The 24,810-nt window shown below is 45.6% G+C and overlaps 4 protein-coding genes across 9 annotated transcripts; all 4 read right to left on the bottom strand.

Annotated features, from left to right (window-relative positions):
• Positions 1-258: 258 nt before the first annotated feature.
• ttll1 (tubulin tyrosine ligase-like family, member 1) lies at positions 259-6,425 on the bottom strand. 2 transcript variants are annotated; one of them, XM_061761658.1, is made up of 11 exons: positions 6,284-6,425; positions 4,552-4,821; positions 4,352-4,475; positions 3,604-3,812; positions 3,345-3,525; positions 2,815-2,952; positions 2,623-2,731; positions 2,393-2,536; positions 2,191-2,277; positions 1,007-1,170; positions 259-543 (listed from the first exon to the last, which is right to left on the bottom strand). In XM_061761658.1, the coding sequence occupies exons 3-11, from the start codon at positions 4,462-4,464 to the stop codon at positions 426-428; spliced, it is 1,263 nt and encodes a 420-aa protein (XP_061617642.1). In that variant the 5' UTR covers positions 4,465-4,475; positions 4,552-4,821; positions 6,284-6,425; the 3' UTR covers positions 259-425. The 2 variants fall into 2 exon arrangements, with proteins under 2 accessions (XP_061617642.1, XP_061617643.1); XM_061761659.1 differs by lacking the exon at positions 2,191-2,277.
• Positions 6,203-10,884, bottom strand: mcat (malonyl CoA:ACP acyltransferase (mitochondrial)). Of its 2 annotated transcripts, XM_061761667.1 has the most exons (5): positions 10,182-10,884; positions 9,264-9,351; positions 8,854-9,209; positions 7,979-8,262; positions 6,203-6,535 (listed from the first exon to the last, which is right to left on the bottom strand). In XM_061761667.1, exons 1-4 carry the CDS (start codon positions 10,569-10,571, stop codon positions 7,987-7,989), a joined length of 1,110 nt encoding a protein of 369 aa, XP_061617651.1. In that variant the 5' UTR covers positions 10,572-10,884; the 3' UTR covers positions 6,203-6,535; positions 7,979-7,986. The 2 variants fall into 2 exon arrangements, with proteins under 2 accessions (XP_061617651.1, XP_061617649.1); XM_061761665.1 differs by having other exon boundaries at positions 8,854-9,351.
• A 142-nt stretch (positions 10,885-11,026) lies between these two features.
• LOC133471749 (differentially expressed in FDCP 6-like) lies at positions 11,027-24,797 on the bottom strand. Of its 4 annotated transcripts, XM_061761632.1 has the most exons (15): positions 20,417-20,899; positions 20,244-20,341; positions 20,119-20,170; positions 16,486-16,694; positions 15,388-15,528; positions 15,129-15,314; positions 14,350-14,580; positions 14,121-14,267; positions 13,478-13,586; positions 13,167-13,381; positions 12,732-12,839; positions 12,479-12,645; positions 11,613-11,838; positions 11,452-11,542; positions 11,027-11,387 (listed from the first exon to the last, which is right to left on the bottom strand). In XM_061761632.1, exons 3-15 carry the CDS (start codon positions 20,129-20,131, stop codon positions 11,176-11,178), a joined length of 2,055 nt encoding a protein of 684 aa, XP_061617616.1. In that variant the 5' UTR covers positions 20,132-20,170; positions 20,244-20,341; positions 20,417-20,899; the 3' UTR covers positions 11,027-11,175. The 4 variants fall into 4 exon arrangements, 1 of the variants encoding a protein (XP_061617616.1); XR_009786347.1 differs by lacking the exons at positions 11,027-11,387; positions 11,452-11,542; positions 11,613-11,838; ... (7 more) ...; positions 15,388-15,528; positions 16,486-16,694 and adding exons at positions 22,485-22,543; positions 22,623-23,151; positions 23,263-23,380; ... (4 more) ...; positions 24,433-24,495; positions 24,658-24,797 and having other exon boundaries at positions 19,934-20,170; positions 20,417-22,422; XR_009786346.1 differs by lacking the exons at positions 11,027-11,387; positions 11,452-11,542; positions 11,613-11,838; ... (7 more) ...; positions 15,388-15,528; positions 16,486-16,694 and adding exons at positions 22,485-22,543; positions 22,623-23,151; positions 23,263-23,380; ... (3 more) ...; positions 23,974-24,176; positions 24,433-24,612 and having other exon boundaries at positions 19,934-20,170; positions 20,417-20,609; positions 20,723-22,422.
• Positions 17,526-19,925, bottom strand: LOC133471764 (tetraspanin-7-like). The gene has a single exon (XM_061761669.1). It carries the CDS (start codon positions 19,606-19,608, stop codon positions 18,514-18,516), a length of 1,095 nt encoding a protein of 364 aa, XP_061617653.1. The 5' UTR covers positions 19,609-19,925; the 3' UTR covers positions 17,526-18,513.
• Positions 24,798-24,810: the final 13 nt, after the last annotated feature.

Raw genomic sequence — 24,810 nt, 5'->3', positions numbered from 1 at the left:
CCATGCGCAAAGTAGCATTTCTGAAACGTTTACAAGTTAATATATGTATTCGTATATGTTATTTTCAACGTTAACATATTTTTAAGACTATGCAGATGTACTACCTAATATTGAGTATTTAAGCAAATAACCGCACTGACTAAACAAGCCAGTGTTGACATTTTTAAAGGGCCATGACACCAAAACAACACAAAATTTTCCCCCTTTTTTTTTTTTTTTTTTTTTAACCATGCTGAAGTGAAAAGACCCGAAAGTGTGTTGAATTAAAATGTTATATTTTGTAAAGCAGATGCATTGGTAGCGGGTAAATAAAATGACATTCCACAATAGCAGTAGTAGGTAAAATGAGGCACAATCCAACATAAAACATACAAAAGAATACTTTGTTTTGGAGTCCATGATGTGTAATGATGTTAAAAAGTGTGTCACTTCCAGGTGGCCGCAGCAGGGCGGACGGCGGAGCTGCCCTTGGCGCCCTTTGACCCCAGCGAGTGACCGGCTCGGCTCCGGTCGTTTTCGCCCTGCGCCTGCTCTTCGTCGTACCTGCACGCATAAATCATCAGCTGTCACTGTGGAAGCCTTCGATAGCTCGGTAGAGCGGAGGACTGTAGAAGCAAAACATGGGTATCCTTAGGTCGGTGGTTCAAATCCGGCTCGAAGGAGTTACTTTGATACAAAGTGAGCCTATGATTTTTTTTTCGGATTCCTTGATCTGAATAAATCTGTAACAGTTATACTGCTACATTCTCTGAACATCGTCATCCTTGAAGACAGATGCGAACCAGCGACCCAAGGATGCCTTGCACGACCACATCTGACAGTGTTCCAACTGGACGAGTTACTAAAAAAAAAATTTGAACCAGCGACCTAAGGATGTCTGATAATGCAACTACAGTTCTCCGCTCTACCAACTGAGCTATCGAAGGTGACAATGTAAAGTCCATAATTCAGTTCTCGGACATGGCATGGCGACCACCGCGCCAATGAGTTCTGATTGCGGGCTCACAGAAGTTCGTAGTTCCCCAGGGCGTCTCTCGGCGGGCTGCGGTTCCAGCGGCTGTCCGGCATCTCCCCGTTGGGCGTGACGATGTTGAGGGTGTCGTTGATGAGGTTGTACTTGAGGATGCGGTCGTTGGCCGTGCTGGACGTCAGCGACGGGGACGCGTTGACCTGGAGTCACGTTTAAATGGGAGTATTATTGAGATCATCGGTTTAATTCAAAGAGAATATTAAAACCAGTCAAAATAGATCAGAATGACGCCTGTGTGCATTGGAGGGCGCTAACTAGTGAGAGTTTTCCTCCTTTAGCATAGACATAACAAAAATGTTATGTGTTCAAACAAGGATCTGCCTTGGGGGCATTTAAAAAAAAAAAAAAAAAAAAAACGTCCAAGTCACTGTGCAAGCACAGTCGGAATCTCAAGCCTCTGCGCTATGCTTTGGAAAAACAAAGTATTCTTGGAGTTTTGGTGATAAAATCAATCGCTATGTCTTTTCTATTGAGTCTTACCAGGAGTTGAGGGAGAAGTTCGTTTTAGTAGGCAGAAATGCTGTTTATTTATTACTTTAATGATATACAAGAATATAAAACAGAAAGATTATTGTAAATATTCTTCAATAAAAATAACAAATAGCCGGATTTGAACCAGCGACCTAAGGATTCCAGCGTTAGCCACTACAGTCCTCCGCTCTACCAACTGAGCTATCGAAGGAGATATCCACATGTGGCCGCTGTACCCTTGAAATACTGTACTATACTATTTTACTACCAACGAATATTTTAATAATGACATTAGCAGCTTGTATAAACACCCCAGGGCGAGTGTAGATGAGCTCAACGAAGCTAACCAACGCTAAAGCTTCCGTAATTCAAGCTTCGCTTAGCTTAGCTTACCTTGCTAACTCGTTAGCATCGGGCCTAGGATTTAAAGGGGCCGCACCACCCCTTTAATATTAAGCCCTTTCTTTACAAAAGTATTTATTTATTTATGTTTTATGACTTGGATGGAATTTTTTTATTATTTCATTTTGTCGATCTTATTCTTTATTTTGTATACGTACGCTTGCATTATAAGTATGTGAAACACTTTTTGAATCCTATCAATGAAAAATGCTTCATAAATCAAATTTGCTCGTTCTTATTGGTAATTTTATTTTATTTTATTTTATTTCTTTGCTGGACTGACCCACCTCGATGAGCCACGGCTTGAGCTTGTCATCGATGATGATGTCATAACCGTAACACTCAAAACAATGTTTGTCATTGTTCATCACAGGCTGGAAAAAAGGTTCACAAGATAGATAGATGAATGTGAAAATGTTTGTTTAAAAAAAAAACAAAAAAAAAAAACAACTGTACTGACCATTCTCCATTGGAATATGTCACACTTACAGCTACAGCCTTTAAGGACTGCACCACGATCCACTGGATCTGGTCAAAGAGGCGACTGGTCACCTCCTCGCCTCTGGTGCTCTCCAGGTACAGACGCAGATTGTTGACCGTCCACTTGCCACCGTGGACGTGGTTGTAGTCGTCCTGCGTGGACGGAGGACAGCGAAATGACACGATTAATGTTCACGATTAACGGCCAATGTAATGGCATCCAATATCCCAAGCCTTACTCCGTGTTTCTGGATGGCCACATTGGTGAGGTGCACAAACATGTTGTCCAGCTCGCTTGTGCTCGGCGTGTACTTCACCGTGCAGAACCTACAGAAACCCAGCTTGTACCTGCCAAGAAAAATCGCAAATAGGAGTCATAAAATAAATACTATCTTTGTAAATAATCCAAACAGGGGTCAGCGGGGTCTTACATGTAGCATTTGAGCGGCCGATACGTGGTGACCAGCACGTAGAGACGCAGGTCAAACTTTTTCCCACCGATCAGAAGCGGATTGTCGATGTAGAGGGAGATGACGTAGGCCTCCTTGCCACTAGAGGCCGCCACGAACCTGCACAACAGCCTCGTGAAACACTGAACCGTGTGGCTATTATGAGCTAGGTTTTACAAAACGCAGATGGTAGAATGGGGGACAGTAGCGACTCACACTGAAATCCTTAGGTAAAGACAAATAAGCGCTTCCCTTTGGCCATCAGGAAACAAATCTGTCATTGTAATTAACTCAATTCGTAAACACCTTTAAACGGACATTAAAGAATTAACAGTGAGGCCCTTTTCCCTCAGTTGCTAACCAAAACATGAGCACCTACCAATCAATTTAAACAGTCTCTCAACTGAATTAAAGTGAGCTAAAAGAGGTCATGCGGAGATGACAATGTGCTCAAGTACACATTCGGTCACTCCGCAATGTTGTGTTAGGCATATTTGATATTTGTAACGTACGTGGACGTCCGGCTGTCCCGCGACCACTTTTTGATCTGGGACAGTTTGTTGATGAGGAAGATGCCTTTGCCCTGCGCCTTCCCGCACGGCTTCATGATCCACGTGCTGGACGGGTTCTTGCGGAACTCCTCCACAAAGAGATTATAATCCGCCGGGAGCATGAACGTCACCGGGACGAAATCTAAACACCGGGAAAAAAAAAAAAGTGAATGACGCAGCCGATGGATGTGGGTCACTTCCCCAGCGTGAGGTGTCTTACCGAGATGGACGTACTTCCCGTTGTCGTCCTTCTCGGCCAGCGGGCTACTTTCCTTCTCCAGCTCCTTGCGGTAGCGCTTGATGTTCTTGATCATCAGGTCCTTCCTGGTCAACTCGTAGTGGTTGGGGAAGTGGTTGACCATCTGCTCGTCGGTCAACCGGTAGCCCGTGTCCACGCTAAACACGTTCCGGATGGTCTGGATGCTCATCCTGTCATATGAGTAACATGACAGCCATTTTGTTATTCAACTACAGTATGTTCAATATCATAGCTGAATCATGAATTGCGCACTACCAAGATAATAATTGTGATTGAATACATTTCCTTGAAAAATAAGGACTGATTTTATTTCTTTTTGGGTTAGGGTTAGGGCTATATATTCATTTCATTATTTCTTTGCACATTTGATTTTTTATTCTTTTTTCATTTTTATTCCTATATTATTATTTCTATATTAGCTAACATCATGTTCTTTGTATGGCTACAAGTAACTCGTGTGGTTGAACCAACAGCGCCTCTGCTGGTTCCACCCAAGTACTCCACTTCCATTTTTTTCACCACAATTGCTTTAGGACCTTATTAATCAATCGATTTTAAACAACCGATCAAGCTTAATCGATTATCACGGTCACGCCTATTTATATACTTTGCCTCTCTTATGCGGCTAAATTAGATATCTCAACAATGGGAATGACACAGTACAGTTCAACTACAACCGCAACAATAAATTATTAGTATTGATAATTACCAGTAAAAATTCCAGTCATCATTTTCCGTCACTTGAATCCACTCCCTCTTCTCAAAGTTGTTGATGAGCACTGACTTCTCAATATCTGTCACCCACTTCACCTTCCCGGCCATGTTGCCTCCCACTGGAAAAACAGGCGAGAAAACAGTCAATTGTAATACGAATATGATGAATTCATGTGATATTTAAGCAAGTCTTACCCGTGGATCGTCGTGAGCAAAACAGCCAGTCATCAGTGGTGCTCTCTCCGGCTAGCAGGATGCTGCATCCTCCCTCCCGGACATCGCCCTCCCCTCTTGCCCGTGCCTGGTGCACCTTCACCGGCCAGACATCGGCTCAGCTCTCGGGCCCCTCGGAAGCTCCGGTTAGAGGAATGGACGCTACTCCATGATGAATGCAAGTTAGCGTCGGAGGCAGCAACTTATCGATCCGGGTGACGTGAGGCGGAGGGAGTGACGACATCAATTGCGCTTCATATAAAGAAAAAGAAAACAAGTTATTGTTAAATATTCATAATAATATTTGTGTGTGTGGGGGGGGGGGGGGGGGGTGAATTTATGCGAATTTCAGGAAAACGAAAGTGGGCTTCGGATGGGATGTTTTTAACAGGATAACCTAGCAACCGAGGTGCCATGAGAAACACTACCAGAGTTCACCTGCTGGAGGCAGTATAGAGCTGTCTGTTTTAAACAGCAAGACCTGTAGAAAATAATGTTTTAAAAGCATACACAGTAAAATGTCCGTGACATTTTGAGCACTTCAAAATTGTTATTTTTGTTTTGGCGTCGAAAATACAAGATAACTGTGGTACTTTCGGTCTTTTTAAGCGTACAAGAAAATAGATTTACGTTTAAAAATAAAATGTATTTAAAAAATACATTTAAAAAAAATTTCTATAGTGGAATATGGACTGTGCCTGGCCATTGTATTGCGTATTTTAATTTAGTTTTTACTAAATAACTGTCGCAAATACATGGCAATAGTGGACTTCCGGGGTTGTGAGTGGGTTACCTCGTGAGACAGAAACGCTGCCTCAAACATAACATTTAAAATGTAAATAAATAATTTTTAAAATGACACTATCCGTGAGTAACACACTAACGCTACTTGGAACATTTTTGCTACGTACTTTAATTTGTTTATTTTACAGAATAGGCGTCGAAAATGTTGGGCAAAGGCGTGACCAAAACACTACCACCGTTCTTCCACTAGAGGGCGGCAGCAATGAGCCAGTATAGGCGTGGCCAAGTGAAGTCTGTGGCAGTTACTCGACGACGACGTGATTAAAGGACGCTGCTGTAAGTTCATGGAAAATAATACCTTTAAAATAGTCTTTTCCGCATATATTATCATAATGTTTTTGTGTTTCTTGCAGGGCGGCGTCCGTTTTAATCTACTGACAAGGTATGGTTTTCTTCCACCTGTTTTTTTTTTTTTACACTTGGACATGTGCACTCACTTATGATTTGAAGAAAAAAAAAATACTAATAATAATTTGGTACAAATTCATTCTAAAGTATATGTAATCGTGTTTAATGTGGGAAAAATGATCTTGAAGATGACCTTTGTTTGAACATGAGCGATGACTTCATCTCTTTGTTGTGACAATACACACAGTTCAGCCCAATTAGATGACTAATAATATACCAAATTGTTATTTATAGGCTGTTATTATAGCAGTGATATGATTAAAAATTAATTACATGGATATTTTGTAGAGGAGTACATGTATGAGGCCTATGGGGAGCAGTTGAGTTATGGAAATGGGCAATTTGCATCAACAGACAGGAAGTGCTTAGAGGGCAGGTGCATGTACAGCAAATGATTAGCATTCGGCGTGAGAAAACATGCTAAAAAAAAAAACATTTCTTTATTAAACAAAAAAATCAAATCATAGTGTTTAAGTATCATAGAGGCGTGTAGATGACCTACAACTGTTGCGCTTGAGCCAACGCATGATGTCACCTTTCTCGACGAGCCTGTTTGGTCAGGACGGGTGATAACAACGCTGCCAAATTCCGTGTTGACACAACCTGTTTGTGAACGTTACGCACGCGCACACACGCGAGACTGTACTTTGCATCTTTGGTCTCTTTGCAGCGAACAACATGGTGGAGCAAACACGAGAGCCGAGACGCGCCGTCAACGCCGTCGCCGCCACGCCGTCAACCCCCCAGGCAGGACCTGGCGAAGACATCACAGGCCACCTGTTACACGCCACTCTCAGGTTCTTGAACACAACGGCGTCACGTAAACGTGAAACCTTCTGCATAACGGTGGTGTTGTTGTCCTCCAGGAGCGCGAGCCAGTCTACCCGGTCCGTGGCTCGCCAGCTTGCCGCCATCGGGGACCAGCTGGATCGGGTTCGAACCCGGAACCCGCGGGCCCGGTAAAGTCAACACTGCGTCGTCGTCACATGTTCAATTGTGTTCATTACAGACTCAAGTGTTGTCGTTGTTTCGTAGGGATGTGCGGCATCCATTGTTGGGCTTTCAATTAGAGAGCGGGGCATTCTGGGTAATCTCCAAATTCCAATTAATTGTCCTCATGTTGTATTGCGGCATCTAAAACGTGCGTTTTTGCACCCCCAGGTGTCCGCTTTTAAAGCGGGAAGTTTCCGCTACCTGACCGGCGGAGCGCTTCTCACGGCGGCTCTTTTGCTCCTGGGTTGGAACAACAGGCCATAAGCAGGACTTTTGGCCGAGCAAAAAAAAAAAAAAAAGGACAATGATTGCTAATTTTGTGTTTCTGCTGTTTGCTTTGCCTTATATTTTATACTGAGTTGACAAAAGCACTAAAAAAAAAAATGTAACTACAAATTTTTTTTCTACTGTTCCTATCAGCCTTCACTTTCTATCGTCTTACGGAAACATTATTTTCAAATGTTTTTGTTGTTGTTCAAAAGTATTGGGACGCTGGACTGTCTTTTCTTACAACATGGAGGGAGCTGGACTTTCCGTTTTTCACTAAATAAAATGGCCGGGCTGCAAATTCAAAAGTCTCTTTTAATTAAAAAAAAAAAAGTTTCAATTTCAAAGTTCAAGTTTCAATGTCACTTAATTTGTCCAAAAATATTTGTTTATCCACTACAAATGATCTATCATTGTTCACGTATCAATGCCAGCAGCGCATTTTGACGACCAGAACAATTCAACGCTCTTCCACTAGGTGGCAGAAACTACAATTAACCTAATGCTGTTCATACAACAGAATAATAGCTCAGTCATCACTATTTTAGTAGACAGCAGTACCTCAACTTACATATAGTCAGCCAAACATTTTCACTTTGCTGAAAATGTGCTAGCTTAATGCTAACACATAATGGAAAACCCCATAGACGGACAGAAAATGTAACACTCGCAGGCATACATTCTTTATCTTTATCCGCTGCGAAATACGGGTGACATGACTACAGCTTACTGAGCGATTGTGACCGTCTTCTTCATGTATATATGTACGCAGGTATGTTTTATGCTGCCTCCTGGTGGCCAAGGTCAGCACACCGGAAGGAGCAGCACAATACACTGAATAATCACGACACACATAATATGTTGTTACTGCAAGTACAACATTAGAGAGTGCTATTTTTCTTATTAGAAGTTGGGGAACCCGTGCTTTAGTTCCCACCTTCAGCATCACGGTTCGTCGTCCGCGGTGGGGTGGACGTGCACGTAGCCGTCGAAGGCCTTGCGGTTGCATCGTTGCAGCGTGGCGCCCAGATGCCGGCTGGGCCCGACCTCGTAGGTGCAGGGGAAGCGCTCGCCGCGCGCCCGCTCGAATATCTCGTGCAGCGTCTGCTCCCACTTGACGGGCGCCGTCAGCTGCCGCGTCAGCTGGCGCCGCACGTGGCCCTCGCTCATGTAACGCTTGCCGTCCACGTTGGAGTACACGCTGATCTCGGGACGACGCACCTGCGCGCAAATTGTACGCCAAGGGTTAACGTGAAATTATTATATGTACTATATTTTTATTTCAGCTTGTGAACATATTAATATATTCTCCCCATGGTGATTATTACATTCATTTAAATGAGTAGATAATTTTAAATTTAACAAAAAATATATAGTCACAGTTGTTGAATTTTTAAATGATTTCATTGATCAAATGAATTAATAATTATTTGGTTGAATAATTTTATAATTTGAATGAGAATATTTTCACCTTTAATTTTTTAGAATGATTTCATTGCTCAAATGAGTCAATTAGATTTTATTTAATATAATTTTCAGATTAAAAATACATTTGAATGAGTGAATTAGTGATTTAAAAATATAATTGCTCAATTAAATGTAACGTTTTTTTTATCTGCTTTTTAACATTTGTAGCCAAATGTACTCCTTTTTCCCCCCTCCTCATCCTTTTCAACATCTTTGACAGTCCTAAAAGTGCCACTGATTATTATGAGTTGTAATTGTCTTGAATGTGTGTGCAGTATAATCATCCTTGGAATTTGTGCTACACAGCAAAACATACAAATGAATCCCCACAACCTCCTTACTGACCTCCAGTTTCCGGAGAACCTCTCTGAGGGGCTCGACGGCGCCGCTCATGAGCTCCGTGTGGAAGGCCCCGCCGACGGGCAGCATTTTGGTCCTGAGGAAGTGGAAGCGCGAGGCATTATGCCGCAGGAAGTCCAGCGCCTGGCGATGCCCCGCGATCACCCTGCCGTCGGGGAACAGGTACGTGGCCACGGCGCACACGGGCTCGTCCACGCCCGAAGCGCGGCAGTGCTCTCTGGCCAGCAGGCAGGCGTGTTTGTACTGGGCCTGAGCTTTGCCCACCACCGACAGCATCCCGCCCGGCGCCAGCTCCGACGCCCGCTGCATGGCCTCGGCGCGCACCTTCACCGCATACAAAGCTAAAGAAAAAGAGTCAGGAAGAGTCGGACGCCCCACGCCGAGGGCGCGTTTACCTTCGGCGAAGCTCATGGCGCCGGCAAAGACGAGCGCGGCGAACTCGCCCACGCTGAAGCCGGCGGCGGCGACGCACGTCTCGATGGCCTGACGACACAAACGCAACAATTAGCAGCAAGCGTTACATTTATGACCAATTTCCCATGGAAGACATGGAATTAAATGAACATGCTACATTCTATGTGTATCCTGTGTTGATGTATTTGAGGAAGCAAAAACTTTTATCAAATGAGTCAATACAACAGTTTTTGCTGGATTTGAATTTATTTTTAATACATTAATTAAATGAAATAATTTAATTTAATAATTTTGTATTTTTGACTTTTATTTTTAACAATTTCATTAACCACATGAGTAAATATAGTCATTTAATATTTGCTTTTTTGCAATATTTGTATTAAAAATAACGTCTTAATTTTTTGGCAGATTTATATTTTATCTTTTCATTATTAGGGAATTAATTATTTCTTATTTTTCACTATTTCATTAATCAAAGGAGCAAATACAGTAAAAACATTAATTTAGTATTTGATTTTCTTTGCCCTATTCGTAATTAAAATGTTTTTGCCTGATTCCTTGTGTAACATCTATTCATAGGAGTACATGGATACGCTATTTTTCATTTCTTTATGCTTCAGTGCATAATTTAATATTTATAGTTTGCATATTTCCTCTTTTTAAATGTACATAATACATTACACTATTGTATGCCACCATATTGCTCTATTATTTGGGAAAAATGTCCACTAAAAACGCCCACCCGCCTCAAAAAATGTTTTAAATTAAAAAAAATAAAAAAAAATAATCAATGTAGTGATACATTGAGAGTTAAATCGAGATTTTGCCTTTAAAACTAGATTAATTCTCACTTTTGAGTGGTATATCAATGCTTATTATTGTGGTTGTAAAGTGGTTACTTTGGGGTTTTGGTGGTTGAGCTTCTCCACGGCCGCCAGGGAAGTGACAAACACCGCCGGTTGGCAGTGAACCGTCCTCACGAGATCCTCCTCGGGGCCGTTCAGGCACAATGACAGCAGGTCGTAGCCGAGGATCTTCCGGGCCGCCTCGAACATCTCTCCGACGTTAGGGTACCGCAAAAGCCCGTGACCCATTCCCACAAACTGGCTGCCCTGCCCGGGGAAGAGGAGCACGGAGCGGCCGCCGGGGTCCTTCCAGGGTCTCGGCTCGGCGGGGGTCTCGGCCGGGGAAGGTGAGCCATTCTCGGGCTGATTGGTGGACAGCGTCCTGAACCAGGAAAACCGTGGTCTGACCTTGCGGACGGAAGTTGTAACCAGCGACGTCGACATTAGCGGTAATATAAATGTCAAATGCAAATAAATATCAACAAAATACTACATTTAATTAGGAAATTACGCCACTTAATGGTTTGGCATGTCTCACAACGGAGGCAGCCATGTTAGAATGTGTCACCCCGATGTTTACTTCCGGGTTACGGTGTTGCCATCAGGTTTTCATATTTACTTTTTCAACACTGCCCCACTGTGGCCGTAAGCGGTTATTATCCTCAAATGAAAAGCTACTGCAAGAAACTAAAATTAAGGGGGAAGAGTGGTAAATTTACATTGCTTTTTTAATTCCATGAGAAAAATAATTTGATTAGAAATGTGTTAAAAAAATCTAATATAATGAATAGTAATATTTAAGTTTGTATTATTTGTAAAACTGTTGTATGATTTTCTTTTCAGTGTACCCTACTTTGTAAATGAAGTAATTTGAGCATTATAAATTATTTACGATATCATTATGTATAATTATAATTATTACATTTATTATCACAACTTGCAAGAAAATGTTTTTTTGTAAATCTCTGTCCTCATGGAATGTGCGCGTCATTACAGATCTCCATTACATGTCACGATAAATATCAACACAATGCTCATTTCCACGTGGTCATATTGTCCCGTTGGACGTTTCGGACGCATTGTCCGAGTCGTCCGACAGGTTGGCCGCCTCCATGCGCTCCTCCAGCGTGTCCCGGTACTCCTCGGGCGCATGGCTATTGTGAGCGCCTTGGATCTTGAACCTGGAGATGAACTCGTTGCTGGCCAGAGCGCCTTCCTTCTTGGGGCATGAGTGTTTGGAGGGGAGACGCGCCAAACGTTCTAGATAGAAAAAAATAGATCAGATCAGATAGAAGATGTGTGAGTGTGTGTTTGTGAGTGTCACCTCCAGGGCTGATGGGCTTCATGAGGCGGTTCAGTTGGACGTTCCAGTGGCGGACATGTTGACTGGCGTTCCTCAGCTTCTCCTGTACTTCCTGGAATGCAGACATCCAATTTAGAAAGGCGTTACAGTCCAAAGGTGCGACTGGGCAGAGATATTCTCACCTCCAGGTGCTGGTGGCTCCTCTGCCGTGACGCCTGCAGATCCTGAAGCTCCTGCGAGGCCGAGTGAAGAGCGTCGGGGGCGTGTAGGTCTATGTCGTGGCTGCGGTCGTGGTCCATGTCGGGGGCGTCGCCGTCCTCATCGGGGCTGTAGCTGCGCAGGACCCGCTGCTGCTGCTCCTCCAGGAGCTGGAACTGCCGCTTCTTCTCCTCCTCGGCCTCCAGCAGCCTGGAGGTGTGCCAGAGAACGGCCAATGTCAAATACTGAAAATATGCCTGACACTTATTATTTTTATTAAATAAATCACACTTACAGTAAATTCACATGATTAAGATAACTTAAAAGCGAAATAAAAGTTGAAGATATTAAGCATGTACAGCAACAGTGATGAACAAATAATTTTTTCTTGGCTCATTTGGGAGGTAATTTGTTGCTAGGCAGACTTGCTGAAAACACTTCATAAGCTAATGAAAAATATCATTAGTCATGCCCACGAGACTGTTTAAATATTACACTAATGATAAGTTTATTTATTGAAATTCATTTATCAATCTAAAATGGACGGAAAGGAAGGCAAGCAGCACCTTGTCTTTTTTTGACATGGTGACCTATTGCTAGGCAAACTTTAGATTTTAACATAAGTACCCCATTGGTTAATTAAAAAAAATATCACAAGCCAGTCATGCCCACTAGTTTTTTTGAAAGGATAACTCAGGACATATAAGTTTGTCTAGACACATTCAATAGCATCACCACGATGGATGAAATATAAAACTAAGGTTAACTTTGCATGGTCAACGGTTGCTAGGCAGACTTGACCAATGAAAAATGAATGGCCCACTCAACAAAGTGTATGTGTTTTAGTGACCTCTCCAGCTCCTGCCTGGCCTTCTCCTCCTCCATCCGTGCCTGTATCTCCATGTTGAGTGCGGCCTCCATTTTGCGTTGTGTGACCTCCAGCTCTTGTATTCTCTGGCGCTGCCGCTCGGCCTCTTTGGCCCGCTCCTGCATCTCCGCCCGCATACTTTCCCTCATCTGACGCCACAAAAAGTCAACAGTTATTATGCCGAAAAGCAGCAATATAATCCAGAGAGTAAAAAAAAAAAAATCTTCCAATTGACCATTTGTGCCTCTTCCAGTTGTCTCTCCAGCTCCATCTGCACCTCCATCTGCTTCCTCTTCTCCCGCTCCTCCACTTCCCGCCGCCGGGTTTCCATTTCCCGCGCATGCTGCGAGACATGAAACCATTTACGTCTGCAGAGCTGGTCCCAGGCATAAGCAAACTAAGCACTGCCACTAGTTCTTCTGTGAACTAACTTCTGTTCACAAACACTGAAGTGAGAGGTTATAAATGTCAAGAACTGTAGGGCTCACACGGGGCAGCGATCAAGCTTGGAACGTGCTACCTTTTGAGATGCAAAACCAAATGCGAGTGAAGACAGATCACATAACCAACACTCATTAAGGTGCTTAAAATCTTGGCGAATCACTCCTAAAAACCAATCACATTCATAAGAAGAACGCACCATTGTCACCGCATTAGAGGTGTCCCTGACCTGTATGATGCTCTCTATCTCCAGGTCCTGCCGGTCCTTGTCGGTGCGCTCCGCCTCCAGGGTGCTGGAGTCCTCCGATTGGCTGCTGCAGCTGCTGCGGGTGCTGCAGCTGCGCTCCCGTTGGCTGTGCTCCCGCTGCACCCGCCTCTTGGCCTTCAGCTCGCGGTGCAACGACAGCTTGGCCTCGCTCTGCAGACGCAGGGCTGTCTGCACGGCTGGGCGCGCGCACACACACACACACACACACACACACACATGCCCGGTTCCAATCCAATTCTTGATATAAGAGGAAGTGTGTGTGTTGTAGACACCTTGCATCCACTCCACCTTCTGTCTCTGGTCCGAGGCGCTCATCTCATAGGTTTTGTTGTGAGTTTTTACGCAGAACAAACAACGTTTTCCCTCTCGGTCTGGAATGGGCTGGAATGACAAGAAAAGATATGATGTGAATAAGCACTGTGTGGCGGCAAAATTGCTGGAAGACAATACCTTATCCACCTCTACCTTTCACACAGAACCCAGGGAAGCCTTATATTGCAGCAACTGTGTCTGATTTTACACAGCAAGAAAATGAAGTGTTTAAAGCCAGAACAGAAGATCTGGCAATTATCGGCTTGTGCCTTTTACACAAAACCCAGGGAATATAGCCACAACTGGGTGTGATTTTTATTTAAAAAATCCAGCATCCTAGAATCAGATAATAGCAGTGAAAATCTGAACAGAAGATCTGTTTGTTATTTGCCAGATATCGGTATTGGGCTGATTTCAAGGTATCGGGCACTCGTGAAGGCTGGCGATATCGGCCACCAACACTTAAGGCAAACAAATCTGATGAGTAAGTCCTCCTCACCAGTAGTACAACGATGCGGTTTGACACACCGGCAAGTAATTGTGCGTCACATGATGGTCAATGACGAAAAATCGTTGGTCGTTCAAGCCCTAATCCTGACTGACCTCGATGACGCAAGTCTTGTCCAGGTGGATCTCCCCTCGCTTGTCTTTCAGGTCCTCGCCGACGTAGTAGGCCATGGAGGACGGCTTGAGCACGAACCAGCGCTCGGTCCAGTTCCGCCGCACGTGCCCCTTTTTCCACATGTAGCCCTGCCACCATCACGGCACATTGTACTATCATTTCCCACAGCGAAAAATATGTAAATTGGGATACGGCGGCCGGCTCACAAACCCTCTTCAGGACGTTGTGGTACATCTCCAGGAAGACCTCGTGCAAGGCCAGGCTGAAGGCCTCGACGCTGGTGACCCGTAGCAGGCGTCCGGCGTCCATGTGCTCCAGGAAGCTCCAGACGGACAGGCACTCCTCGTGCAGCGCGGCGTTCTGGGATAGCAGCTCCTCCAGGGGCTTGCCGTCCCACTCCTGACTCATGGCGCTGCACAGTTTCTTCAGGAGATACTCCACCTTCAACAATAACAAACATATTCCGTTAATCGATCGGTAAATAAAAAATAAAAAAAAACTAAATATAAGGCTAAGGAATAATATTGTCAAAATTAAACTAGGTAAAATAATTCATCAAAAATAATATATACAGAATATATATTGAATAAAATAGCTCTTCATACAAAATAAATATGAATAACAAATATCTTATATATTATTATAAGATAAACAATATACATGGCAGGGTGTAAATAAAATTTCCCATAAGGATTATGATAAGTTGGATACATTCAAACTTAAAATAATTAAATAAACGCATTTTTAACTATATTTATATATTGAATAAATTAGTTCTACAATATATGAATAAAAAATGGAAAGATAAAAGGTACAAAGACAAATACACGAAACGGTAACGAAAATAAATGCATTTGAGGTAGTTTATTTTGATCCTAGTGTACCGGAAAACACCCCCAACAAATTCCAGGGAAATAGCAGGAAGGAAGAACCTCATTAACTCTGAACTTGAAAAGCGTCCCGCCCAGCTCATGTGTCCCCCCGTTTACCTCCTCCGGGATCATGACCAGCGGGTAGTGGTCCTCGGAGAGCAAGTTGAAGAGGCAGAACAGCTTGAAGCAGTTCCTCTCAGACAGCAGCGCCCCCTCTGGCGGCGGCCCCTTTCGGTTCTTCTTCATGGTCATCATCCAGCACAGGTCGTCAAACCTCTCCTTGTCGAACATGCTCTCTTTCACCTGCAACACACAATGTCATATTATACAACATGATACAATGATATGCTAATGCCGACCTGCACCAGTACGGTACCTTATCCAGGATGTATTTATTGAGGTAGGGCATGTAGCCGTGATTGGACACGGGCCCGTCATCGTCGTCCTGGAAGTGCTCCTCCAAGGCCACGGGGTCGTGCGGAATGTTCAGCACCGTGTACAGGTTGTGAGAAAGCACCTCAACAAAAACAAAAACATATATAAATAAAGGACAATAGTGTTACACAGAAATAATAAATACATTCAAAAAAATAACAACACATTTGAAGTTAATAACATGAAAAAGGAGAACAAAATACACACAAAAACTATAGTACATCAATAAATTCAATAAAAACCTGAAACAACACGTTAAATAAAGTAGCTGTTTATGTAAAAAAAAAAAAAAAAAAAAAACGTAAAAAAATAGCAAAAGAAAATACGTAGATAAAATTAAAACCTGAAGAAAAATAATATACATACAATAAAATAGCACAAAAAAGAAATGATCAAAATATAAAAAAATTAAAATAAGAACAAAATCTGAAAATATATGATATTAAATAAAATAGCAATAGAAAACTAGTAAAAATTGATACAAACATAAATCCAAATGTAAAAAAATAAAATGTAACAAAAATAATGTAAGAAAATAGAAATGAAATGAAAACTGGAAGAAAACTAATATATAAAAACAGCTCACGATAAAAATAATTTAAAAGATAAAACAAAAAAAAACAGAAATCTCCAAACAACGGTGTGACACTAAATGTAAATTAAAGGTCAACACAGACTCTTATTGTTGGCCTCACACACACACACACACACACACATATACACACAGGCAGGCAGTGATTGCGACATGTCAGAACAGCTTTCCACAAGTTCCCTGGATTCTTTTAACCTAGCGGAGTTTCCACTCTAACAAGCAGGAAGTATGAAAAACAACACATTTGAAGGCAAACGTGTCATATCATGTTGTTCTTTCCAAATAAAAGCAGGCGCAAAATATTTGGACTTGAGCTAGAGTAACATTCAGTCCTCCTTGGAGCAAAAAAGCAAAGTGTACATAGAAACGAAAAGTCCAATCTGATGCCCTTTTCTCCCTTCCAGTGCTCCTCACTACGACTCCTTCCACTGAAGACTTCCTGCTTACCTTCAGCTGAGATTTGGACACTTTTCCGCACTTCTCCACATCCAGCGAGGTGAAGGCGTACCAGATGGACTTGAGCAGCTCCGATTTGAAGTCCATGTTTTTTTTTTCCCCCCCCCTCCTCCTGGCCGGCGCGCGCAGCTCAGCTCGCTTACATGTGCCGCAGATGTGGCGGGGGCCGGGGAATGTGGGGCAGGCAGGACTCACGCGGACTGCAGTGCAAAGAGCAAACCAGGGAAAACATGTCAGCAAATGTGGACCAGACCCTTAGGATCCACAGCAAACCACTTTATGATTATTGTTGTTTTCATTAAAACAAACTGAGTGGATGTCATTTACCACATTACAAACAACTTTTGACTTGGGACTCTTTTCAGGCTGGATTGCGTCAATAAATTCCATGCAGCCTTAACTACTAAGCAAATAAGAGGATTCAAAGGACACGCCCATATTCGGTGACAACACACTTTAAGCTAATTTCTTGACATTGCTTTTGTTGTTGTTACTACTTCCTTGAACGCGTATGTATCCGTTCTGTGCTCATCTCTGGTGAGTATGTGTCACAGGAAAGAGTCGACTTTTCCAAGGGTTGACAACAACTTCCCAGAAAAAAAAGGTGCCGCACAGATGGCCCCCAGACCTCCATTTCTTTTTGTGTGTGAGAGGGGCTGGTCACAATCGGGTTAAACAAGGCCAGTGCAGCGAAGCGTAACTTGCCAGACAGACCATAATGTAGGCTAATCGATAGCATAATTAGGTCCCTGAAAATGGAGCGCTGATACAGGACTTTATAGTTGAAAACTTGGGGCCCCAATTAGGGTCTAATGATGATTTGCTGTTGTTATCCTCCCACGAGGGCACATCTCATCATCATCGTGTGGTGTATGCAATTATGTACCCTGCCATCATTTACAAAGTTCCGCGCAGAGAGTGTAAGAGCTATTTTTGAGGGAGTTATATATCTTGACCTTCACGGCCAGATCGATATCATAATCTCCGGTGAAAGCGAAAAGCCTTGTATTGATGTTTATTGTGGACACACATTACTTTCATCCAGGCTTTATTTAATTGTTCAGATACATCATAGAAAAGAAAACAGGACAAACAGAAGGACATCTCCTCGCATAAAGGATGAGGTATTAAGACATTTCAAATGAATTACAAGGGCTTGGAAGCCCCCCCCCCCCAAAAAACAAAGTGATGCTTTAAAAATGTACATGTGCTTGTCCATATTTAGCAAAGTCGCCACAACTGCACCATTGCGACACTATGCTAGGCTAATCGAATGCTGGACATCGCTTCAGACAAATACAAAAAATAAATTAGAAGCTGAGCAAGTCAATATGCAATTCCAACAACAATTTTTATTTGTTCTATCAACTAACTTTTGCTTATCTTTTCAGACAACAGACACACATTTGATATCTTATCGCGAGCACCGTGACCTGTGAGCCACTGCACAATAAGTGACGTGATTACAAGGTTTGAGATAACCTGGAAATCATGCAAATATTTGGCAGCAGGACTCGGTCACCTCCGAACAGTGGGGGGGGATTGTTTGGAATTGCCCATAATAATAGTTTAACCATACATCTACCACAACAGTGTAATATAATTTCAAATTACCCTTAAAAACAAATGGTTTACAAATGATTTTATTTTGTAAAAAAAAGCACTTGAAGTGCTAAATACACATGCGGTGAAGATTCTCCATAACAACCCAGGCTAAACTTAGCTCCGCCCCAAGATACCAGTACTCAGTTCAGTTTTTCAGTCGAGATGTATCACTTCAACATACATCTTTGGACTAGCTTTACAACTTTCCTATTTAGACGGGCATTTGGTGCCATCTAAGTGGCATAAACAAAAAAAATCTGCAAATCCGGACCGCGAATCTGCGGGAAGGATTACTGTCTTGCGTACCATTAGTTTTCAAACAATTTTCAGCCAAGGAAAATGTTGCTAACATGCTTTAAACGACACCACAACAATACCAACATTTTAAATATCGTAACAATGAAGTTTTTTTAATTAATTTGCCACAACTCGTGGCAGTTGCCGCGGCGCTAGCCTGTTAGCCAACAGACACGCCAAAGTGATGCCGCCGATTTGCGTGCAGGCCAATCCCAGCACAGTGACGGCAATGTGGAACACGTTGTCGTTGACCAAGCTGAAGACTTTCCGGAAGCATCCGCTGGGGTGGATGCCCGCGGCGACCACTCCGTCGTTGTCCTCCGAGGGCAGCGGCCTGTTCCTGCAGCCTTTGCGCCGCATGCAGCAGCTGTCCGGCAAGGACCTCAAGGTGCCGTTCTCGGCCGGCAGGAAGGTCGTGTGCTGGAGGGCCCAGTCCGAAGTGAGCCAGTCGCGCCATCCTTCACCACCGCAACACCGCAGCGCCCTCTGTAGGCTATCTAGCGCGTCGGCACGGCCTTCGTCCTCGGCGTAGCCGGCCACCGCTCGCTGAAGGCCGCTACGAAACCCGCCGGCGATGTCCTCCCGGTAGAATAGACCGCAGAGTCCACCGGCCAAGCCCGCCACGAGCGCGGTCAGCTGAAAGAAGCCGTACGCCCTCAGCACGTACGGGAGGTTGGCCGCCACCCCGAGACAACCCAGGAAGCCCCAGACGGTGACGGCGGCCCCCGTGGTCAGCAGGATGACGGGCGCGTTGGGGTAGCGGTTGGCTGACAGCAGCATGAAGTCGGCCAGGGAAAGCTGCGCCCACACGCCCAGGGTGAAGAGCGCCAAGCCGGCCGCCCAAAAGAGGCAGCTGAAGGCGACAAGACCCAGGCGGATGAGGTGCATGACTCCCACTGGGCGGTGGCAAGGAGCGGCGGGGGCGACCACAGCCGGAGGTGCAGGGGGCACCCGGGATGCCTCAGGGGGCAAGGAGAGACGCCGACGCTGCTGGTGGAGGAGGCGGTGGTCCTCCTGGTCCTGGTAGGGGGGCAGCAGGTAGCCGGGGATGGCGGAGGCGCGTCGAGGGTACGGGGGCGGCGTAAGGAGGTTGAGGCTGCGTGGGGAGGACAGTCTCCGGACGGCTAGCTGCTCGTGGTTCCAGTCCACAGCATGCCTGCTGGGGCTCGGCAGGGCGGAGAGGCACTCGCGACGCAGTGGAGAGCTCATCATCCCCGCCTCGGCTTCATCTACTCTCCATTTTACACCCTTCCTCTATCACCCCCCTCTTCTTCTTCTTTATGACCGGTTATTAATCTGCCACCTGCACCTCCGACGGCCCGAGGCGTAAATCAAGATGACGGCCCATGTGATGTCTGCGCCGTTATCGGTATGCACAGACATCGACTTTACACCCTATTCGTCTGTTTATTCCTGGGGTCCTTTCCGAGCGAACGGACGGACGGACGCCATCGCGTGAAATCGTTACATTTGCGCTCCCACGCTCGCCGCGGCCCCTCGATGAGAAAGGATGGGGGGGGGGGGGGGGGGGGGGGGGGGGAACCGACTAAACAGGAACCAACTCGTGCACACCCTCTTGTGGCGTGGCGGACAGTTATATAAATGTGATCCAAAAATTCTTATGTATTGGGAATTCCCAATGAGGTTATCAATATTCAATCTGATGGTTTCCAATCAGAAACCAGCTCTAAGCAAAAAATAAAATTAAAATATATGGCTCACCACCACGTCTCATGTGCGAGATGGGTTTTTCCGCCGCACGTACTCAGCAGGCCTGCGGAAGAAATCGCCATTTGTTATCATTTACGTGAGCTCCGTTTTATGCGATTACGATGGAAATGGCTCACCTGACACGCACGGCTTGACATTTAAGAGCCTTCTCCTCCTCCTTTGCGAAAATAGCTGCGGCCAGCAAGTGCGGCCGCCTCGACGAGGAGCCCGACACCTAAAATGTGGCAAACAGCAAAAATAAGAATCAAGATAATGAGGTCTTCCATAATAATAAAAAAAGTGTCGTTACCTGATTTGATGTGACAACACTGGCCCTTTCTTCACTCACGCAGAAATTCAGCGGTTCATGTTTATCTATAAAACATTCACTGCCGAGACCACCACCAGCATTCACCATTCCGGCAGTTTTAATAACCTCTTGGTTCCCAAAGTCCGCACGACTTTTAATTGATCTTCCTTTCAATTTTCCGCCCCCCAACTGACTGAAACGGATAATAAAACGAATCTCTTTCATCATTATCAATATCATCATTTGAAAAGTTAGCGAGTGATGGTGCGGCATTGGTTTTAAGCGGGTTTTGAATCTTTTATTTACCATCATGGAGTAACTATATGATACTGTTCAGTTTGGTGTTCATCAACAGTATTTGTAATTGCTTTTACATTGCTTTGTTTTACTCCGCTGTCAGGTCGGCACTGCAAACGAGAATCCTCTCAATTGCCTAACCTGGATAAATAAAGGTTAAATAAAATAAACACATCATAAAAAAAAGAGAATATAAAAGCTGCGTTAGTCTACTGTCTTTCAGTGATTAGGCTGCACTGGCTGCGTTTCCTCCATGTGCGTTTCCATGTGTTTCTTGAGTTTGGCCTTGGATGAGAAGGTCTTCCGACAGCGCCCGCAATTGGGCTTGGCCGGCTTCGCGCCCGAATGGCCGCGCTTGTGCCACGCCAGCTCGGACGAGCTCTTGAACTTGAGCTTGCAGGCATCGCAGGCGTACGGTCGCTCGCCCGTGTGGACGCGGCGGTGCAGCTGCGCCTCGTTCAGGGTGAGGAAGGACTTGTCGCAGTAGCCGCAGGGGAAGGGCCTCTCGCCCGTGTGGATGAGGTGGTGTCGGGTGAGCGCGTAGGGTTTCGCGAAGCCCTTGCCGCAGTAGGTGCAGGGGTAAGGGCGGGCGCCGCTGTGCGAGACCATGTGCTCCTGCTGCGTCTTCTTGCTCTTGAAGCGCTTGTCACACTGCGAGCAGGCGAAGGGTCGCTCGTCCACATGCGAGCGGTGATGTTTGGAGAGCTCGCCCTGCGACAAGAAGGCCTTCCCGCACTGCGAGCACAGGAAGGGCTTCTCGCCCGTGTGCATCCTCTCGTGCCGGGCCAGCACCGACGCCAGGGTGAACCTCTTGGCGCAATGCGAGCACTGGAAGGGTCGCTCGCCCGTGTGGACGCGCAGGTGCTTGACCAGCATGAAGCGCAGCGAGAAGTGCTTGCCGCACTGGCCGCACTTGTGAGGCCGCTCGCCCGTGTGGGTGGACATGTGCCTCTTCACGTCCGATCGGCGGGTGTACGTCTTCTCGCAGTGCGTGCACTTGAACTGCCGCTTCACCCGATGCGCCTGCCGGTGCAGCGAGCGCGCCAGCAGCGAGTCGAAGCCGTCGCCGCACTGCAGGCAGACGTAGCGCTTGGCCACGTGCGACTTCCTGTGCTCCAGCAGCTCGGCGGCCGAGGCGAAGCTGCGGCTGCAGATGGAGCAGATGCGCGGCAGGCGGCTACCGTCCGAGTGGCAGCGCTTGTGGTGGGCGGTCAGCGCGCGCAGGTTGGCGAAGGACGCGCGGCACTGGGAGCAGGCGAAGGAGACGGCGGCGGCGTGCCACTTGCTCTGGTGCTTGGCCAGGTCCCACGAGTGCTGGAAGGTGCAATCGCACTGCGAGCAGCGGAAGGGCCGCTCGCCCGTATGCGTCAGTTGGTGGCGCCGCACGTCCGACGTGCGCGTGAACGTCCTACCGCACGTCTCGCACGTCAGAGCTTTTTGCCTGCTGGCGGCCTGGCAGGAACTTCCAGAGCCGTCGTTAACAGTCGCACCGCCGGACTGCTCCGCGTCTCCTTTTGGGAAAAGCTTAATGGAGGTAAAGATTTCATCGGTGTCGGCGGGAGTCGGAGCCGAGTTGGATCCCGAGAGCTTGCGGTAGTCCTCGGCGCGAACGCTCTGCATGTGGAAGTGCGGCGGGCTGTTGTCGTCCGAGTGGTGGAAGGGGCACCGCGAGCACGTGAAGATGATGGAGGTCATCTCATCGGAATCGTCTGCGGGTAAAACAAAATTAATAAATATAAAGCATTTGTCGCCCCCAAGATCACACGCTTACCTTTGTCGCTTCCTTTGACGGCGATCACAGACGAGGCGACTGGTTGGTCTGCTCGGAGGCTGCAAGAGAAAAAGGCAAAGTCAGGGTGTACCCCACTTCTCAACCGAAGAGCCGGCACGCCCGCGACCCTAAACGTACCTCTTTAAGTCACAACAGCTGGCGGATGCATCCATCAGTGGAATGGACGAGTGTTGTGTTTCACAGACGGGAACTTCAGTAGTGTGGGGCGTAACGTCCTCTTCAGCAGAAGACCACTTCGCTTCAGTGCCCGGCTGCCCGTCGTCCTTCGCCCCCTCGAAGGCTTGCGGAGCCGCAAACTGACGGTTCGTCGCCGAGTCGTTTTCAAGACCGTCCTTCCTCGACGCAAACGTTTTGGTCAGCAACTCCAACGCTTTGGCCACATCTAACGCCTCGCTCGCAGGGTCCTCGGCGGGCGCCACCTCCACGTCATAGAATTCCGTCTGAACTTCAGCTGCCGTGTCTTGGACCTCCATCTCGGTGAAGACCGTCACCACGCTGTACTGCTCGGCCCCGGAGAGAGCCACGGGGTGGATGACGTTGGCGTAGTTGTGCACCGACTCCGGACCCGGAGTTATGTTTGCTTTTTGAGAGGGAGGGATGGACAGAGCGGACATGATGCAGCTCCCGATGGTGGATGAGGGACCGTCTGGAAGAACCAGGAACATGAGTTAAACTTCAACTTTCCTCCATTCAACTTCTTTGGATTTCCCGGATGACTGACAACCTACACAGACTGATGATGAACTAAAATACTCACGTTGCATTTTTAAAAGTCCAGCAGCCTTGCAGTGCTTAAAGATTAAGGCCAGCTCTTCCGGCGTGGATTGGACACACTCGTCCAAAGCGGCGGAAGCCGAGCCCAGCCAAGCCGCCGTCTGGAATCAAAACACATCAACGGTGAATTTTCCAGATAAACAAATATAAAATTACGGGAAAATGTTGACTGAATACCTGCTTGAGGTCTGGCACCGGGAGCAGCTTCTCTAGTTTTGAGAGAAGCTCCCACAGTAACACATGTAGGGCTGCATCGTACTTTTGTCCATATTCTACTGGGAACACTTCCTATGAGAATACAAATAGTTAATTTACAACAAAACTATTAATTTTAGGGGATATAAATGAGTAAGCCCAACTTGAAAGAAGTAAGCTCGCTCAGCTGGATCTTTCAGGAGGCTCTGAACCAGAGCAATGAAAGTGGACTCTGCTGTTTTCACCTCGCCATCGCTCTGCAAGCATACATTTATGATTCAAACAAATTTCAATCAGAAGCTAAAGCTGTCATCACTGTACTTACATCTGGGGTTACTGGAAGTCTCTCTAAGTGGCCCTGGATCATCTGAGAGTCCACAGTGCCTCGGACAGAGCCTTTGCACAGCTCCAGGATCAACTGAAATGTGAATAATTAACTATCCTAGTGAAAATGAAGGCCATTCTGTTTCATTTCAAAACAACCACAAGTAGAGTTTACCCTCGCTCTGAGGCCCAGGATGAGCTGGGCTCTCTGCTTGTGGTTCATCAGTTCGGGCATCGCCTCGGTCACGGCGTACACAAACTGCTGGAGTTTGTGGTAGTTCATCACATCTTTCTGCTTGGCCAGCTGCCACATGGCGGCAGAGGTCAGCTGCAAAGGGGGCACCAGGAGACGGAGGGTCGACAAGGGAGGGCCAACCTCTGAAAAAATACAATCATTTAATCTAGACATTGATTATTATTATTCTTAAATGAATAATAAAATTGCAAATTCAATTTAACCTAAATATTTGACTGTTTTTATGATGTTCACAGTAAAAGCAGTGTAATAATTACATTAAACTCAATGTGCTCAAAACACTAACGCAACAGCACGAGCCTGATTGACTGGCTAGATGGCTAACCGGCGAGCTAACGTAAACAGACAACACGGAGAGTTCATTATTCACATACGTACGGTTCATTTTTCTTCTTCTTTTTTTTCCAAGACGGACCAGTTGTGAGAAAATTCTCCAGAGGCCTTAATGACATAAAATAAAAAGTGTTGTTTAATTTACGAGTTAGCATGCGCTACGACGACGCAAGCATCCGCTTCCTCAAAGTCACTCCTGCATTCCCGACTTTCAAAACAAGAGTTTAGACAAACTGTGCACATTCTACAACAAAGAAATACCTTAAATACCTCAATAGTATATTTCCTGTTAGTATATTTGAAACCATTTTTAAATTTCATTCCAAAAAGGAGATGAAATCATTCGTTTTTAGGGGTAAAAAGAGTTCGCTTGGCAAGACCGGATGTTTGCACCAGTCCATCACTTCAAAATAAAACGAGAAA

The sequence above is a fragment of the Phyllopteryx taeniolatus genome, chromosome 22, assembly GCF_024500385.1.
Source record: "Phyllopteryx taeniolatus isolate TA_2022b chromosome 22, UOR_Ptae_1.2, whole genome shotgun sequence".
NCBI lineage: Eukaryota > Metazoa > Chordata > Actinopteri > Syngnathiformes > Syngnathidae > Phyllopteryx > Phyllopteryx taeniolatus.
Note: the sequence above shows the minus strand (reverse complement) of the source record. Positions and strands in the feature narration are given on the sequence as shown.